Source organism: Bufo bufo, chromosome 5, assembly GCF_905171765.1.
Source record: "Bufo bufo chromosome 5, aBufBuf1.1, whole genome shotgun sequence".
Classification (NCBI taxonomy): domain Eukaryota; kingdom Metazoa; phylum Chordata; class Amphibia; order Anura; family Bufonidae; genus Bufo; species Bufo bufo.
The window spans coordinates 9,614,963-9,635,087 of NC_053393.1; the positions used below are offsets into that span (position 1 = coordinate 9,614,963).

Consider the following 20,125-nt stretch of genomic DNA (forward strand, 5'->3'; position numbering starts at 1 on the left):
ACAGTGGGAGCGGTTCCGGCTTCTTGCGCCAGAGGCGGAGGTGGAGGGTCTGGAGTGTCCGTCGTGGCTGTGGGCGATCCTGGAGGAGAAGTGATGGGGTTGTTGAGGGATTCGTTGAGTCCGGGTACTTGGAGGGAGTATGGTAAGGCGTGGACGACCTGGGAGGCGTGGAATGGGACTTGGGGTGCTGGTGGAGTGGATGGTGATGTGCGGTTGTTGATGTTGTTGGGGCAGTTGAAGAGCAAGGGGTGGTCGGTGTCAAAGGTGAATCATCTTATTTCAGGTATAGCGTTTGGTTTTAAGTGGCGGGGGTTACCTGATTTGACTAAGAGTTTTTTGGTGCGACAGGTTTTGAAGGGTTGGCGTAGGGGTGCAGGCAGGGTGCCGGACTGTCGGAGGCCGGTGTCTTTTGAGTTGTTGGTGCAAATGGGTGATAAGTTGAGTGGTGTTTGTAGTTCAGGGTGGGAGCTGGGGCTGTTTAAGGCTGCGTTTGCTTTGGCGTTTCTTGGGGCTTTCCGCTTGGGGGAGTTGGTGTGTGATAGTGTTAGGAGAGCGGGGGGCCTTAGGAGTGAGGATATTGAGTGGGTGGGGGATAGGTTGCATGTCCGGATTCGCAGGTCAAAGACGGATCAGGAGGGTAGGGGGCAGCGTTTTACGTTGTTTGCAGTGCCGGGGTGTAGTATGTGCCTCATGAGGTGTGCGGGATCGTATGGCGCGAGTCTGCAGAGGAACGAGGTCCCGTTTTTGAGGCATGAGGACGGTTCCTTTTTGTCTAGGTTTCAGTTTCTGGCGGTCTTTAAAAAATGTTTAAAGGTTTTGGGGGTGCCGGTCAAAGATTATTCTGGGCATTCATTCAGAATTGGTGCGGCAACTGAGGCAGCCAGGTTGGGCGCCAGTGAGGAGGTGATTAGGAGGATTGGGCGTTGGGAGTCGGTTCGTTTTAAATCGTATGTGCGGCCTGCATTGTTGTAGAGTAAGGATGTAGGTAGGTGATGTTGATTTTGTTCTTTTGTGTTCACAGGTCGAATGATGGCGGCGTTGGTGTGGATTTTGGGGCACTCCTATGTGTTCTGGGGTGCGATCAGAGCGGATGTGAGGCCGAGTGGGCGGCAGTTGGGTGTGAGTCCGGAGTTGGCTACGGTCAGGTGGTTAGGCGTCAGAGGTATGTTGTGGGGCGGAGTGTTGCGGGAGGTGCATCATTTCGTTCGTTTAGATCGTCCTCCTGATGTGTTGGTTTTGCATGTGGGGGGGAATGATTTAGGAAAGCGTCCGTTTAGGGAATTGGTTCGGGATGTCAAGTTTGACTTACTCAGGATTTGGGCGTTGTTTCCGGGGGTGATCATTGTCTGGTCTGACATTGTGCCGCGGAAGGCATGGAGAGGTGCGAGGTCAGTGGAGAGCCTTAATAAGGCTAGGATAAAGGTAAACAGAGCGGTGGGCCGTTTTATGGCAAGGAATTGTGGTGTGGTGGTGCGGCATGAGGTATTGGAGAAGGGTGAGGGTGCGTTTTGGAGAGCAGATGGAGTGCACCTGAATGCGGTAGGTACGGATTTGTGGGCTCTGGGGCTCCAGAGTGGAGTGGAGATAGCTTTGCGGATGTGGAGGGACGCGCAGGGTTGAGGTAGTCAAGCTGCGCGTTCTTGGAGGCGGGGGAGGTCCTTGAAGTGGTGAAATATGGTGGTACCTGAGGATGGGAGGGCCCCGCGGGAGGGGCTGGACTCTCATTGAGGAGCTGGTAGGAACTAATTACGCGTCCATCTGCTTGGCACATGAAATTATATTGTTGATTTGATTATCTAGAGTTGATTTCCTGCTACAATAGTGCTCCTCACTTTCGATTCTGGGTTCTAACAATGGCTTTGGATGCTATATATCTGGATGATGGTTTTCATGGACACTCCTCTGAGTTATTAGACTACATCCCTTTCTACACTTTCTCATGAGAGGTCCGACACTGTTTGGTTGACTTTATTTTATTTAGATGCCAGATTCCAAAAGATTTATGTGCCATCTATAAACATGTGTTGTTTTTTGTTAATATCTTTAAAAATAGTAAAAAGAGAATTTACAAAAAAGTGATCATAAACCACAAGCCTTTTATCTACCTCACCCTCAGTTGGACAAGCCCAAAGCATGTTTAGCCATATCACCAATGATCATTATAGCCAAGCATGTTCTGGTACCTGCTTAGGTTTGCCTGGTGCTGATCTTGGTGGTGAAGAAGAGCATAGCTTACCTGTCATGTACTGTACACCATAATAAAGACATATCCAACATAATAATCACATTCCTGACCATGTTTTTTGCTTCCTCAGGTGGAACATGAGATGGATCCAGATTTTTGTGACACCAGTCTCCTTGCAATAGTTACAGGACTATTAGCTGCAGCAACTGATACGATGACTTCTACCCTAAAATTCAGCCTGGTGCTCATGGCCCATTATCCAGAGATACAAGGTATGAACATTACTGGCCATGTAGTTAGAACTTTTTAAGAAATGCAGAATAATAGAGGAGTGAAAATAAGGAATTCTCAAAACTTTGCGAAGCAACAATACAGGGTAAAGAGTCTGAAGAAACTGGATCCTCATGTTGGCTCCTTACACTGACGAGCTAAAGGGTAACAATGTTTTGAACTTTTGACTTTCAGGCTCCAAATCTCACCATCCACTACAGCTTTGAATGTGAGACTCCCATTATCCTATATACAATAATCTTGGCTATCTCAGAAATAAATTGGACTTGCGAGTATTTAGCATATGATTAGTTCTTCAGATTTTTGTCATTTAACTTCATTGTTGCTGTTTTGCTTCTAAAATTCTAAATTAAAATTTTTATTATTTTGTTAGTATTTTCTTAATCCACCTTTGGCTTTCAACACTGCCTGAATCCTTCTGGGCATGCTTTCGATCAGATTCAAGACCAAATATGTTCCCAGGACTCTTCTACACGTTCCCAATGTTAATGCATACTGGTCAACTGACTTGGGTACGAATACAGCTTTTTCTTCAACTCTACCCACAAGTGTTCGATTGGGTTGAGGTCCGTGTTTTTCCACATGTAGTGCCTGGCTGAGGCCAGTCAGCAAGCCTACAGCTCCAACCTCAACGCCCAGGTTCAAGCCTACCGAAACTATGGCCAGTCTCTGTTGCATACCCAGTTCCCTGTCCACATGGATCTTTTGGGCAGGCAGACTGTAACAGTGGCCCGAAGTGGCACAGCACTCTCTCTTTCTTCTTTCTTGCCCTGCTCCAGTGTCATCTTAGAGAGGTTTTTCAGAATAGCGGTTGGTGTAGTGACACCCAAACGGACCAAGTTGTCCTCCGCCAGTGTCCAAAACATCACTTTTGGCAAAATGAACCAGGCCTGGTTTCAGGATTTTCACACTCCTCCTGCTGATTCCACACGGTTGAAATTGGATTTTTTTTTTGCGGGGGTAGGGAGTTTAACACTGTTGAAATTGAATTTATTTTTTAGGGGGGCTAACACGGTTTCAATTTGTAACTTTTTTTTTTAGGGGGGGGTTAAATTTCATGAGGTGACATGTACATGATTACTGTATTAATATAGAAATTTTTTCACAGTCCAGTCAGGCTCCATGCGATCAATAGACCTCTTCTTGCTCTTGTTGCCATCTTGCCACTCTTGCCATCTGTCTGCCTGCCTGCCTACCATCACGTTCTGTATGGCTTCTACTGCGGCCTGCATCATGCCACTAATGCTACTTTCCAACCATCCTGTTCCCCAAGGATCCTTTTTTTTTAATCCCATAACACCGTGTGTATTTACACATAATTAGTAAGAAAATACCACCGCACACTCGAAGCTTATATGCAAATAAAAATTATTTTATTGTGACATATCCTCCATATAGTATAAGGGTAAGTGAGAAAATGCCTGTAATTTAATTGTGACTGAATCTTGACATTCCGGTCAATGACAGGCCTTGGTCAAAAGAGTCACTAAAAGAAAACAAAAGCACATTAATAATGTGCAGAGGAATTTTCGCAAGCTGTAGCATAGTGGGTCTGTTATATGGGGAAAGCTAAATGAAAAAAGAGGGGCAAAATGAAACCTAGTACATAGAGAAAAGGGAAAGTACAGGTCAAGGCCTGTATACATGTTTACTAAAGTGTGGCCAGAGTAATTACAGCTATAGTGTGGGCCCAAGACTGAATAGAGACATGGGTAGTATTGGGCCCACACTATAGCTCTATTTATACATGTCCGGGTCACTCAGACATTATTTACTATTGCTGTCATTGCGATCCAGAGCTTGGGGAGGGGGAAAAAAATCATTAAAAATAAATGTAAAAGAGATAACAAGTTTTTCTTAAAAATTGAGTTCTAGAAGGGGTCATATACCAACTTTCAGGGCAATTGGAGCAGCTTCAGTTTGGCCCAAATCGACTCAGGCCCGAACCAAATTTTTTCAAAAAGTTGGCGAACCTGACTCAAAACGAATCTCTCCTGGTTCACTCCTCCACTTCTAATTCAGGTTGAATTTATTAAAGGGGTTTATGTCATCAAAGGGGTATGTAAAGGGTATAGGTGATCAGTATCTGATTGTTGAGGGTCCCCCCCCCCCCCCCCGCAGATCAGCTGTTTGAGAAGGAACTGGCACTCCTGTGAGCACAGCAGCCTTCTCTCTGCTTTCTCTAGGCCACGTGACGTCACGTTTATCAGCCACGTGACATCACGTTTATCAGTCACGTGACCTAGGAGCAGCTCAGCCTCATAGAAGTGAATGGGGCTGGGCACCATACCAAGCATGGCCACTATACAATCGACTGTGCTCTGCTTGGTACTACAGTGAGTGCCGGCGCCTTCTCAAACAGCTAATCAGCGGGGGTGTCAGATCCCGATCAGATACTGATGACCTATCCAGAGGCAGATTTGCAAGTGGAGGCTTCCATCTTAGGACAGGTTGCTTGTGGCCATTTAAATCTCAGTTTTTTTGGAGACAAGATTAATTTTTTTATGACAAAAACACAATTTTCTTCAATTTTCTGAAGACAAAATACAATAAAAGCCAGCACTACACAGAGCCCTCACATGTAATGATCACATCATTTCTGCCACCACCATTCCCACTACCTAAGCTTGCCCTAGGTCTGACATAGTATCTAATGCTACGTTATACGGTAACTGTGAGTGTGCTACAGTGCCTTGAAAAAGTATTTATACCCCATTAACTTTTCCACATTTTTTCACATTACACTCGCAAACTATTTTGGGATTTTATGTGATGTGATAGACGAACACAATGTAGCAAGTATTTGTGAAGTGAAAAGAAAATAATTGGTTTCAATTTTTTTTTATAAATACAAAAATCTGGAAAGTGTGGTGTGCATTTGTATTCAGCCTCCTGTACTCTGATACCCATAAATAAAATCCAATGTGACCAATTGCCTTTAGAAGTCACCTAATTAGTAAATAGACTCCTCCTGTTTGTAATGTATTCTCAGTATAACTCCAGCTGTTCTGTTAAGGCCTCAGAGGTTTGTTACCAAGGAACACACCAGACAGGTCAGGGATAAAGTTGTGGAGAAGTGTAAAGCAGGTTTAGGTTATAAAACATGAAGCACTGTTCAATCCATCATCCGAAAATGGAAGGAGTATGGCACAACTGAAAACCTACCAAGACATGGATGTCCACCTAATCTGACAACCCGGGCAAGGAGAGAAGCAGCCAAGAGGCCCAAGATCACTCTGGAAGAGCTGCAGAGATCCACAACTCAGGTAGGAGAATCTGTCCACAGGACAACTATTCATCGTGTACTCCACAATAGTGTTAATCGAGCACCAAAGTGCTTGTGTGCTCAGGTGCTTTGGCCGAACACATCGGTATGCTTGTGTGTTATACCAAGCACAATGGAAGTCAATGGGAGAACCCCAGACACCCCCGCCTCAGAAGAGAAGAGGGTGTCTGATTCACAAAAAAAGGCTAGAAATTGATGGAAACCCCATCAAAATGGTTTGGAAACAGCATTAAGAGGATAGCTGGATGCGTCTTGGACTCTATTTGGCGCTGTTCATGAGTAGTGTAGATCGTGAATATTCTAATCGCAAAATTTTATCGCAAATTTTCCATGCAAAAAGCCACGCTAATAGTCTTGTCATAAGACTATGAAACCAATAGATTGTGCTGTTCATGAGTAGTGTAGATTGCAAATTTTCCATGCAAATGGTTTTTCAGCTGAAAAACAAGGCAGATTCTGCTCATTTGCATGTCTTTCCCATATGCCCCTGTTTATACAAATTAGTTTTTACATGACAAAACTGTATAGAAAGGTTATTGAATATTATGTTAGGACAATCAGAATTTTTTTTGTCTCTCTAATGATATTAATCTATGTCCACCCAAGCCATCCAACAGATCTGAAGTAACTTTGAGGCTTACTGGCTCTCAGTCAGATGAGAGCTGGTTTGGAATGTCTCATAGTGCACAAGGCTGCCATTGTAAGGTATGCTGACTAAGCCTGTCATCTGTCGCATGGATAGATTGATGGCTTGCATATTCTGTACCTGGCTTTTGGCATATAGCCTTTGTGTGGTTGTCTATTGTATGTTGCAGATAATAGGAGTCCAGGATGCATCCAGCCATCCTCTTAATGCTGTTTACAAACCATTTTGATGGGGTTTCCATCATTTTCTAACCCTCTCTTTTTCAGAGCAGGGGGTGCCTGGTTTGATGCTCGGGTTTCCCATTGACTTTCATTGTATTAAATTGTACTCGAGCTCAACACTACTCCACAAATCTGGCCTTTATGGGAGAAAGAAGAAAGCCATTTTTGAAAGTTCCATTTGCAGTTTTCCACATGTCATGTTGGGGACACAGCAGACATGTTGAAGAAGGTGCCCTGGTCAGATGAGACCAAAGTGGAACTTTTTGGCCAGAATGCAAAATGCTATGTGTGGTGGACAGCTAACACTGCACATTACCCTGAACTCACCGTGAAACATGTTGGTGGCAACATCATGCTGGGGAGAAGCTTTTCTTTAGCAGGGACAGGGAAGCTAGTCAGAGTTGATGGGAAGATGGATGGAGGTAAATACAGGGCAATGCTGGAGGAAAATCTGGCAGAGGCTGCAAAAGACTTGAGACTGGGGTGGAGGTTCATCTTCTAGCAGGACAACATCCCTAAACATCCAGCCGGAGTTACAATGGAAGGGTTTAGATCAAAGCATATTCATGTGTTAGAATGGCCCAGTCACAGTCCAGACCTAAATCCCATTTAGAATCTGTGGCAAGACCTGAAAATTGCTGTTCACAGACGCCTTCCATCTAATCTGACTAAGCCTCTTGATGTGCAAAGCTGGTAGAGATATACCCCAAAAGACTTGTAGTTGGAAGGTGGTCCTACAAATGATTGACTAAGGGGGATGAATAAAAATGCACGCAACACTTTTGCAAGCCAGATTTTTATTTATAAAAAATTATGAAAGCCATGTATCATTTTTTTTTCCACTTCACACATACCTGATACTTTGTGTTATTCTCTCACATAAAATCCTAATAAACTACCTTTAAGTTTGTGGGTGTAAAGTAAAAAAATTTGGAAAAGTTGAAGGGGTATGAATACTTTTTTAAGGCACTGTAAATAGGACTTTGTAACAAAATACTTTTTTTTTTTAAATGCACAATTGGACATAGGCCACATCAAAAATATATGGTGCTAGTGATGCTGGAAAATACGCTTATTAATTGTGGAAACTTTGCAACAGGTTTTTCAGAAGAAAATGCACAATTGTACATCTGAGGCAAAAATATATGCATGCCGATGACCCTGGTAAATAAGCTTATGTCAACTAGTAGATTTCGGGTGCCTTCACACACGGCAGATTTTGTGGCAGAAAATTCTGCGATTGAAAATCGGTTCCATTCTTTTGAATGGTGCAGCAAGCCCATGGATTTCTGCAAGCCTCATTAAGGTGAATGGATCTGATTTTCTGCCACGAAGTCTGCCGCGTGTGAAGGCGCCCTTAGGGGGATTTTTTATATTACATGGCTGAAGAGGATCAGGTGACTATACCCATGCTTGAGAAGGAAAAAAAAACCTTGAACTGGAAGATGAGGCTGGAGAACCGGAGTTATGTGAAGCAGGTAGGTAGATCATTCTAGTAGAAGACACCAGCACCTGTTATAAACTATGTATTATCGGACAACCCCTTTAAACTGTTTCACACTTTCAACACTTATGTAGCTATCACATTCTGATTCAGTGAAACAAAGCCACTTGAAAAACATGAAACAAATATTTGGATACTTTAGGTGGCCATCCCCTGTGAGGCCATCCGGACTACCAATGTTATAAAACATCATTGGTTCCAACTGCTCACACAGATGATTTCATCTTTGTCTCACAGCTAAAGTGCAGCAGGAGATAGACGAATTGACCAAGTCCTTGCGTCCTCCTGAGATCACAGACAAACCCCATCTGCCGTATACAAACGCTGTCATCCATGAAATACAAAGAGTCCTCGACCTCACACCAACTGCACTTTTCCATGCCACCAATGAAGATGTCAAGTTCAGAGGTTACACCATCCCAAAGGTACCGAGTATTCTCTACATTGCACAGAAAGGAATCCAATGTATATTTGACAGCAGGCATTTGGCCTAATTTTTCTCCTTCTACAATCAAAGAGTGAAAACCTGCTCTAACCTAGTCCCGCTCACACAGCTGACAATCTTGTTACAATGTATCAGTGAAGTCAAAATTTCAAATTGGCAGAAATTTTTAATCTACTATTGCTGTAATGTTATTTCTATGACTGGTGGTGACTCATGTCTTACAATGGAATGTGAGTGGAGTAGAGACTAGATTGGGGATTACAGCATTTGAATTAATGAAATGGTGCCTTCTTGGTATTGTCTACCTCCTGGAGATCCTGTTATCTTCAAAGCTAGAGATGAGTGAATCGAAGCTGACGAAGTGGAATTCGTCCCGAATATCAGGAAAAATTTGATTTGCACCTAATGCGAATTTCCTCGAGCTTCGTAGTAACAAATTGCATTTTTCCTAAAATAGCTGCTGCACATGTGAGGACATGGAAAAAGTAAGTCTGGGAAGGTATCACCCATACTGCCATGCATGCAGCCAATCAGCAGCCAGCCAGCCCTGTGATGTCACAGCCGTATAAAAGGGTAACCATCTTAGACTCTGCCATTCACCAGCGTACTTAGTGCAGGGAGAGACGTCTGCAGGCGCTAGGGACTATGATAGAAAAATCGTCATTGTGCTAAAAAAAAAAGATTTACAAGTGCAGGGAAAGATTATTCAAGGTGCAGGGAAAGGATAGGGAGGAATCATTCGACTGCATTTCTGTAGAACAGGATCTAGTAGGGGATGTTACAGCCTGGGTAATAGGAACAATCCTATTACACCTTGCTGCACCGACTGGGGACCCAAATTGCAATTATACAGCTCTGTAATTCCAGCAAACCGTTCTTGTTATTAGGGTGCAAGTGCTGTGTGATACAGCCATTAACAGGGGATATTACAAGGAAATATTTCTATGTTTTGTTTACCCTTGTGCGGTGCAGTTATATGTTCTAAAGCATTTTTTGGCTATTATTAGTGGGGGGAAAAAAGGGCTTATTAGCCGTTGTGTGGTGAAGTGCGAAAATGGCAGCCCTTTTTGTCGTGTATTAGTGGCAAAAGTAAAATATCTTTGCCGCTCAGCGGTGCACTTATCTGTTTTCAAGCCCCTTTTTGCATGTATTAGTGGAAAAGGGGAAAATATTTTTGCCGCCTGGCGGTGCAGTTATCTGTTTTAAAGCTCTTTTTTGCGTGTATTACTGGAAAAAGAAAAAAATATCCTTGCCGCTCATCGGTGCAGTAAGATATTTTACAGCCCAGTTTGCCGTGTATTACTGACTAAATACAAATATATTCGCCTTTCATGGTTACACTTATCTGTTGAAAAGCTTTTTGTGTAATAATAGAAAAAAAATTGGGCCTAATTGCCGTTCTTCAGTGCCGTGATATATTTTACAGCCCAGTTTGCCGTGTATTACTGGCAAAATACAAATATATTAGCCTTTCATTGTTGCACTTATCTGTTGAAAAGCCTTTTGTGTGATAGAAAAAAACTTGGGCCTAATTGCCGTTCAGCGTTGCAGTGAGATATTTTAGAGCCCAGTTTGCCGGGTATTACTGGCAAAATACAAATATATTTGTCGTTCATGGTTGTAGTTATCTATTGAAAAGCCTTTTGTATAAAAATAGAAAAAAAACTTGGACCTAATTGCAGTTCAGCGGTGCAGTGAGATATTTTACAGCCCAGTTTTCAGTGTATTACTGGGGAAATACTAATATATTCGCCTTTCATCGTTGCACTTATCTGTTGAAAAGCCTTTTGTCTAAAAATAGAAAAAAAAACTTGGGCCTAATTGCCGTTCAGCTGTGCAGTGAGATATTTTACAGTCCAGTTTGCCGTGTATTACTGGCGAAATACAAATATATTTGCCTTTCATTGTTGCACTTATCTGTTGAAAAGCCTTTTGTGTAAAAATAGAAAAAAACTTGGGCCTAATTGCCGTTCAGCGGTGCAGTGAGATATTTTACAGCCCAGTTTGCCGCCAATTACTGGCGAAATACAAATATATTTGCCGTTTAAGGTTGTACTTATCTGTTGAAAAGCCTTTTCTGTAAAAATTTAAAAAAATTAGGGCCTAATTTCCATTCAGTGGTGCAGTAATATATTCTAAAGCACTGTTTGCTGTATATTAGTGGCAAAATAAAAAATATTTAATCTAACATTTAGTTATTTGGTCAAACAGTATTTTAAGCAGAGAAGTACCAGGCCCTGCACATGGGAGTGGCAGAGGCCTAAATGTTTCTGGCGCAGGCAGAGGTCGCAGCAGAGTAAGGGGCCGTGGCAGCAGGGGTCACTTCGGGAGGCCTGAGCTCCCAGTGTCAGGTAGCAGTCGTGTCCTGAACAGCAACCCAGTGGTTCTTGAGTGGTTGACTCGATCTTTGAATTCGTCTCAAGTGACATCAGACACCTCCAGCCAAGAGTCAGTGGGTTTGTCAGACACAACTCTTAGTTGGCATGGTCCGAGAGCAGGCCCTGTGCCTTTACCTGTCCTCAAACTGCCTCTGTCATTTTTCTGTTCCCTCACCGCAAGAAGTATTATATGCTGTAGGCTCTGCTCCACTTTTCAGCAAGGAAGAAGTACTAGAGGACTGTCACCAGCTACTGCCCAGCCAAGATGTGGAGGAGACATCTGCCGCTTCCTCAGCTTGGCGGGCAAGTAGCGATGAGTAGAGTGGCATGGGTGCTGGTGTTAAGAGCGGTCAGGCTTCTGACCCAGAGACGGTTGAGGAGGACATCACGGACGTGCTGACACTATTTGATGATGATGATTTAGCTGATCACACTTGGGAGCCGGGTGGCGAAGGGGCTTCATCTTCATCGGGAGAATAGGGTGGCAGCCTGCCTGTGAGCCAGCAAGTCGCTAGCGTGGCCGGGAGTCAGCAGGGTGCCAGCAGTGGGAGGTCGGGAGTGTCATGGTCTTACCTTCTTGCTGTTCTCCTTCGTTTGACATGTGCTGGCGGCCATCTTGGTTTCTGGGTTTCTTGTAGCCTCCCACCCTGCGGCTCCTTCTTCCCACTGGGAGGAGCTGGATGCCTAGCTCATATATATAGGAGGTCTGTGGCTTCAGTTCCTTGCTTGGTCCTCCTGTGTTCACATGCTTCTAAGACTGCTGCTGCTTCTGGTTCCTGATCCTGGTTTCGTCCGACTACCCTGCTGGTTCCTGATCCTGGTTTCGTCCGACTACCCTGCTGGTTCCTGATCCTGGCTTCGTCTGACTACCCTGCTGGTTCCTGATCCTGGCTTCGTCTGACTACCCTTCTGGTTCCTGACCTCTGGCTTCGCAAAGACTCTGCTTCGGTTTCGCCATCCGTTTGGACTTTTGCTTTACAGCTTTATTTTCAATAAAGCCTTCTTATTTTCACTTATCTCTTGTTGTACGTCTGGTTCATGGTTCCGTGACATTAGGACCAAGCCATGAATTCTGACGGTACAGGGCCATCCTCGCTACCCACGCTGGTTGCCAGACTTGATCAGCAGGATCACCTGTTGGGTCGGTTCGCTGTGGCGTTGCAAACCCTGCTTGAACGCACGGCTCATTTCGCTCCCGTTGCCGCTCCTGGGCCCGCTCCTACTGCCGCTCCGGTTGTTGCGCCAGAGTCTACCTCCACACCTGTTGTTGCACCTGCGGTGTTTCGGGGTATGACCGGTTCTGCCCCTCTTCCACAGCGCTTTGGGGGAGAGCCAACTCAGTGCCGAGGTTTCCTTAACCAGGTGGGCATTTATTTCGAGTTGCTGCCACATGCCTTTCCCACTGAGAGATCAAAGGTGGGCTTCTTGATCTCGCTGCTCTCGGACAAGGCCTTGGCCTGGGCCAGCCCTTTATGGGAGAACAACAATCCGGTGGTTGCCGAGTTTTCCGGTTTTGTTGCTTCTCTTCGGAAGGTATTCGATGTGCCGTCTCGTGCTGCCTCTGCTGCGAAGCTCCTTATGTCCATCAGACAGGGTTCACGATCCGTAGCTGAATACGCCATTGAGTTTCGTACCCTGGCAGCAGAGGTGGGCTGGAATAATGAGGCTCTGGTCGCTGCTTTCTCTCATGGTCTCTCGGATGCCTTGAAGGATGAGGTTGCAGCTAAGGACCTACCAGTGGAGCTCGAGTCTCTTATTTCTTTCCTGATTTTGATTGACACCAGACTCAGGGAGAGACCTTCCTTTAAGGAGAGCCTGCGGAGGTTTTCTAACAGATTGGCGCCTACGTTTGCTGTCCCACCCGTGCCTCCCTCTCCTCCCACGCCTCCTGGGGATGACTTGTCTGGAGGTGAACCCATGCAGCTGGGGTTTGCTCGCCTGTCCGAGGGGGAGAGGGTACTCCGGAGACGCGAGGGCCGATGCATGTACTGTGGTCTCGGTGGGCATTTTCGGTTGGCATGTCCGAACCGTCCGGGAAACGCTCGCACCTGAGATCCTGTCGGGGGCAGATCTTGGGTGGAGTCTCCTCGTCCCCGGTTTCCCGTGTTGACAAACCACTGATCACTGTTGTCCTCTCCTGGGTCGGGGGCTCGGTGACGACCCAGGCGTTGGTGGACTCTGGTGCTGGTGGTTTGTTCATTGATAGTGTGTTCGCTGCCGCCAATTCCATTCCTCTGCAGGCTCGAGGTTCCCCACTGGCTCTTGAGGCGATAGACGGCAGACCCCTTCTGCCGCCACACGTGACTCATGAGACCCTTCCAGTGGGGATAGCCATTGGTGCCGTTCACAGAGAGTCGGTCTGCCTCCAGGTTATTTCGTCTCCACACTACTCGGTGGTCTTGGGGTACCCCTGGCTCCGGAAGCATAATCCGTCTTTCGATTGGAGATCGGCCGAGATCCTCTCGTGGTCACCGCAGTGTGGGGCTAGTTGCATCCATGGGTCTGTCAAGTTGCTGTGTACTTCCTCGGACTCTCTGTTGCCTCCTGAATACGAGGAGTACCGGGATGTATTCGATAAGGTGCGCGCGGTTGCCCTACCTCCGCACCGCCCATACGATTGTGCCATAGAGTTACAATCTGGTGCCGTTCCTCCTCGTGGCAAAGTCTATCCACTGTCGGTAGCGGAGAATGAGGCCATGGAGGAGTACGTGAGGGAGGCGCTTTCACGCGGACACATTCGCAAATCCTCGTCCCCGGCAGGGGCTGGATTTTTCTTTGTGAAAAAGAAGGGCGGTGAGTTGAGGCCTTGCATCGATTACAGGGGCCTCAATCGCATCACGATCAAGAACGCTTACCCGATACCCTTGATTTCCGAGCTGTTCGATCGCCTTAAAGGGGCCACGGTCTTTACCAAACTCGACCTGAGGGCGGCATATAACCTGGTAAGGATCAAGGCGGGCGATGAGTGGAAGACCGCGTTTAACACCAGGACCGGTCATTATGAATCCTTGGTTATGCCCTTTGGGTTGTGCAATGCGCCCGCAGTCTTTCAGGAATTCATCAACGATGTTTTCCGTGACCTGTTGCAGCAGTGTGTGGTGGTCTATTTGGATGACATCTTGGTATATTCTGAATCCATGGAGGCCCACATTCTGGATGTCAGACGAGTGATGCAACGGTTACGAGAGAACAAGCTGTTCGGTAAGCTTGAGAAATGCGAATTTCACCGATCCCAGGTAACCTTCTTAGGTTACATCATTTCCGCTGAGGGGTTCTCCATTGATCCTGAGAAGGTTTCAGCTGTCTTATAGTGGCCCCAGCCCAGTGGTCTTCGGTCGCTGCAGCGCTTTTTGGGCTTCGCCAATTATTATCGGAAGTTCATCAGGGACTTTTCCATGCTAGCCAAGCCTCTCACGGATCTGACCAGGAAGGGCAGTAATTCCCAGGTCTGGCCGCTCGAGGCCATCCGAGCTTTTGAGGCTCTAAAGTCCGCCTTTGTGTCGGCTCCGATTCTGTCGCATCCCAACCGTGGGTTGCCCTTTGTCCTCGAGGTGGACGCGTCTGAGACGGGAGTAGGCGCCCTTCTGTCTCAGCGTAGAACACCAGAGGGTCCTCTGCTTCCTTGTGGGTTTTACTCCCGGAAACTGTCTTCCGCGGAGTGCAACTATCAGATTGGTGACAGGGAGTTATTGGCCATCGTGCAGGCCCTTAAAGAATGGAGGCACTTGCTCGAGGGTTCGGTGGTTCCGGTCCTCATCCTGACGGACCACAAGAATCTGACCTACCTTTCTGAGGCCAAGAGATTGACACCACGTCAGGCCAGATGGGCTCTGTTCTTGTCACGTTTTAATTACGTGGTCTCCTACCTACCCGGTTCCAAGAACATCAGGGCGGATGCCTTATCACGGCAGTACTCCGAGCTGTCCAGGGAGGAGTCGATTCCGACTTCGGTCATACCTCCGAATCAGATCTTGGCCGCCATTCGCACCAGCCTGACCTCTCCCCTGGGTGAGCAGATTTTGGCGGCTCAATCTGGTGCTCCCTCTGGGAGACCCAACGGCAGATGTTTTGTGCCTGAGGAGTTGCGCACTCGGTTGTTGCGAACCTACCATAACTCCAAGACCGCGGGGCATCCTGGAAAGAATCAGCTGTCCTGGGCTGTTTCACGTCTGTTCTGGTGGCCTTCCCTACGTTCCGACATCGCCGCATATGTAGCGGCATGCTCCGTTTGTGCCCAGAGTAAGTCCCCTCGGCACCTTCCGTTGGGCCTTCTGCAACCCATAGCCACCGGGGAGCGCCCATGGTCACACCTGGGGATGGATTTCATTGTGGACCTCCCTGCATCCCGAGGCCATACGGTCATTCTCATGATTGTGGATCGGTTTTCCAAAATGTGCCACTGTGTTCCTCTCAAGAAGTTACCCTCTGCACAAGAGTTGGCCACGATTTTTGCCAGGGAGGTCTTCCGGTTGCACGGTTTGCCCAAGGAGATTGTGTCGGATTGGGGGGAGTCAGTTTGTGTCCAGGTTCTGGCGCGCCTTTTGCTCCCAGTTGGGGATTCATCTCTCCTTCTCCTCGGCCTACCACCCTCAGTCCAATGGGGCCGCAGAACGATCCAATCAGGCCTTGGAGCAATTCCTTCGTTGCTATGTCTCCGATCACCAAGACAATTGGGTTGACCTCCTGCCTTGGGCTGAGTTTGCCAGGAACACGGCGGTGAACTCTTCCTCTGGGACGTCTCCCTTCATGGCCAATTATGGGTTCCAACCTGCCGTGTTACCGGAGGTATTCTCTCCCCAGGATATTCCGGCTGTGGAGGATCACCTTTTCGTCCTACGTGCTTCTTGGGTACTGATCCAGAAGTCCCTTGAGGTCTCTGCGCAGCGCCAGAGACTCCAGGCTGATCGCAGACGAGCGCCTGCTCCTTCCTACCAGGTCGGAGACCGTGTATGGTTGTCCACCCGCAACCTCAACCTTCGAGTGCCCACTCCCAAGCTGGCGCCTCGCTTTGTTGGTCCCTTCCGAGTGCTTCGCAGGGTAAACCCGGTAGCCTATGCCCTTGCGCTTCCTCCTGGCATGCGGATCTCCAACGTGTTTCATGTCTCCCTGTTGAAGCCACTGGTGTGTAATCGTTTCACTTCCTCGGTTCTTCGGCCTCGTCCGGTCCAAGTGGGCAATCGTGAGGAGTATGAGGTGAGCAATATCCTGGACTCACGCCTGGTCCGCGGTCGGGTGCAGTTTTTGGTCCATTGGCGTGGTTATGGTCCAGAGGAGCGTTCCTGGGTTCCCTCCGCAGATGTCCATGCTCCTGCCTTGCTCCGAGCCTTCCACGCACGCTTCCCTCAGAAACCGTTCTTTACTCCGCGGAGGAGGGGCCCTTGAGGGGGAGGTACTGTCATGGTCTTACCTTCTTGCTGTTCTCCTTCGTTTGACATGTGCTGGCGGCCATCTTGGTTTCTGGGTTTCTTGTAGCCTCCCACCCTGCGGCTCCTCCTTCCCACTGGGAGGAGCTGGATGCCTAGCTCATATATATAGGAGGTCTGTGGCTTCAGTTCCTTGCTTGGTACTCCTGTGTTCACATGCTTCTAAGACTGCTGCTGCTTCTGGTTCCTGATCCTGGTTTCGTCCGACTACCCTGCTGGTTCCTGATCCTGGTTTCGTCCGACTACCCTGCTGGTTCCTGATCCTGGCTTCGTCTGACTACCCTGCTGGTTCCTGATCCTGGCTTCGTCTGACTACCCTTCTGGTTCCTGACCTCTGGCTTCGCAAAGACTCTGCTTCGGTTTCGCCATCCGTTTGGACTTTTGCTTTACAGCTTTATTTTCAATAAAGCCTTCTTATTTTCACTTATCTCTTGTTGTACGTCTGGTTCATGGTTCCGTGACAGGGAGCCAAACTCGCCCGGGGTAGACCACCCACTTCGCAGGAGCCTACCTGCCTGGGAAGTAGTGGTGCAGGGGCTCAAGGAGGCAGCAGCGGTAGCAGTCAGTCAGTGCATAGTGTTGTGGGTCAAGTGACCTACGCGGCGGTGTGGCAGTTTTTTTTTTAAGCCTCCGAGGAGGTGAACGAACGTGGCCATATGTAGAATCAGTGAGCAGAGGGTGAAGCGTGGACAGGGTGCCAATGTTGGCACTATGGCCCTGCGTCAACATATGCAATGTCGCCATAAAGTAGCCTGGGAGAACCGTGGCTGCAATGTGGTGGTCCAACCTGCCGCAACAACCGCTGCATCACCCACTGTCACGCACCCAATTTCAGGCAGTCAAGGCTCCACCACCTCAGCCAAAGGGAGCTGTCTGTCCTTCCCATCATCTGCTGGTCCTGATGCTCCTCCTCCTTCTCCTCGTCAGTCATTCCGTTAGCAAACGATCACCGAAGCAATTGCCAAGAGACAACAGTATGCGTGCACTCATCCAACGGCGCAGAAGCAGAATGTGCTCTTGTCCAAGTTGCTGGTGCTGCAACCCGTCTCTTTCCAAGTGGTGGACTCTGCACTTTTCAGAGAACTGATGGCTTGTGCCGAGCTGAGGTGGAGAGTCCCAAGCTGTCATTTCTTTGCCAAAAAGGCAGTACCAGCCCTGCCCACACATGTAGAACAAAAGGTGGGCCAGTCCTTGAGCCTGTCAGTGTCTGCCAAAGTGCACGGCAGTGCCGACGTGTGAAGCTGTAACTAAGGTCAGGGACAATACATGTTCTTTACGGCCCACTGGGTGAAAGTGGTTCCTGCACAGCCATGGCAGGGCACACGTGTTAAATAGTGTTGATTGCAAATATTCTAATCGCAAATTTTTATCACGAATATTGGCACTTCGAGAATTCGCGAAGATGTAGAATATAGTGCTATATATTCGTAATTGCGAATATTCTAGATTTTTTTTTTTTATCAGTAACCTCCCTTCTTGCTTGTGGGCCAATGAAAAGGCTGCAATATCTTTGTCAGAGCTTAGCAACATCCCTAGCAACCAGTAGGAAAGTTGCCTACCCCTTACTATATAGGAAATTTTTGTGACTCTCATCTTCTTTATGTGGTGACAAATCAGTTAGAAGTATAAGTATGTACTTATCATACTGCTTTCATAATAAGACCAGACACACCAGTTGGTTTCATTGAAGCATCTTCTCATCCCCCTGAGCCAGAACAAGAGAAACTTTATTCAACTTACATTAACTTAAATAGCAGACATGACATCACAAAAAGGGTGTTCCTTAAGAAGAGACTATTGGCTCCTTAAACTGATAGGAGTGGTTTCAGCAACTTCAACTCTGAGTTCTTAGGTAGAATTGAAAACTGCAACCTAATCCCCCCTTCCCCCTCCCCTATTGACCATAAGACAAAAGAATGCACACATGGTTCATATAGTCAGGTTCATAAATATTGGGACATCAACACAATTCTAAAATTTTTGGCTCCATACACCACCACAATGGATTTGAAATAAAACAAATAAGATGTGCTTTAACTGCAGACTGCTTTAATTTGAGGGTATTTACATCCAAATCAGGTGAACGGTGCAGGAATTACAACAGTTTGCATATGTGCCTCCCACTTGTTAAGGGACCAAAAGTAATGGGACAGAATAATAATCTTAAATCAAACTTTCACTTTTTAATACTTGGTTGCAAATCCTTTGCAGTCAATTACACTCTGAAGTCTAGAACGCATAGACATCACCAGACGCTGGGTTTCATCCCTGGTCATGCTCTGCCAGTCCTCTACTGCAACTGTCTTCAGTTCCTACTTGTTCTTGGGGCATTTTCCCTTCAGTTTTGTCTTCAGCAAGTGAAATGTATGCTCAATCGGATTCAGGTCAGGTGACTGACTTGGCCATTGCATAACATTCGACTTCTTTCCCTTAAAAAACTTTTTGGTTGCTTTTGCAGTATGCTTTGGGTCATTGTCCATCTGCACTGTGAAGCGCCGTCCAATGAGTTCAGAAGCATTTGGCTGAATATGAGCAGATAATATTGCCTGAAACACTTCAGAATTCATCCTGCTGCTTTTGTCAGAAGTCACATCATCATTAAATACAAGAGAACCAGTTCCATTGGCAGCCATACATGCCCACGCCATGACACTACCACCAGCATGCTTCACTGATGAGGTGGTATGCTTAGCATCATGAGCAGTTCCTTTCCTTCTCCATACTCTTCTCTTCCCATCACTCTGGTACAAGTTGATCTTGGTCTCATCTGTCCATAGGATGTTGTTCCAGAACTGTGAAGGCTTTTTTAGATGTCGTTTGGCAAACTCTAATCTGGCCTTCCTGTTTTTGATGCTCACCAATGGTTTACATCTTGTGGTGAACCCTCTGTATTCACTCTGGTGAAGTCTTCTCTTGATTGTTGACTTTGACACACATACACCTACCTCCTGGAGGGTGTTCTTGATCTGGCCAACTGTTGTGAAAGCTGTTTTCTTCACCAGGGAAAGAAATCTTCGGTCATCCACCACAGTTGTTTTACATGATCTTCCGGGTATTTTGGTGTTGCTGAGCTCACCGGTGCGTTCCTTCTTTTTAAAAATGTTCCAAACAGTTGTTTTGGCCACACCTAATGTTTTTGCTATCTCTCTGATGGGTTTGTTTTGTTTTTTCAGCCTAATGATGGCTTCACTGATAGTGACAGCTCTTTGGATCTCATCTTGAGAGTTGACAGAAACAGATTTCAAATGCAAATAGCAGACTGGAAATGACCTCTGGACCTTTTATCTGCTCATTGTAATTGGGATAATGAGGGAATAACACACACCTGGTCATGGAACAGCTGAGAAGCCAATTGTCCCATTACTTTTGGTCCCTTAACAAGTGGGAGGCTCATATACAAACTGTTGTAATTCCTACACCGTTCACCTGATTTGGATGTAAATACCCTAAAATTACAGCGGACAGTCTGCAGGTAAAGCACATCTTGTTTGTTTCATTTTAAATCTATTGTGGTGGTGCATAGAGCCAAAAATGTTAGAATTGTGTTGATGTCCCAATATTTATGGACCTGACTGTACATCTGGTTTGCGGCCATCTAGTGGACAAAAATGTGTAACTACAGAATGTTCACATTTTATATATATATATATATATATATATATATATATATATATATACAGTACAGACCAAAAGTTTGGACACACCTTCTCATTCAAAGAGTTTTCTTTATTTTCATGACTATGAAG

The 20,125-nt window shown here is 46.6% G+C and overlaps 1 protein-coding gene across 1 annotated transcript in view; it reads left to right on the forward strand.

Moving 5' to 3' along the window:
* The window catches only part of LOC121002843 (cytochrome P450 2C29-like), a 242,550-nt gene that overhangs the window by 179,014 nt on the left and 43,411 nt on the right, over window positions 1–20,125 (forward strand). Inside the window, exons 7-8 of the mRNA XM_040434454.1 lie at window positions 2,316–2,457; window positions 8,371–8,558. Coding sequence (XP_040290388.1) covers window positions 2,316–2,457; window positions 8,371–8,558 — 330 coding nt within the window. The remainder of the gene's footprint in view (window positions 1–2,315; window positions 2,458–8,370; window positions 8,559–20,125) is intronic.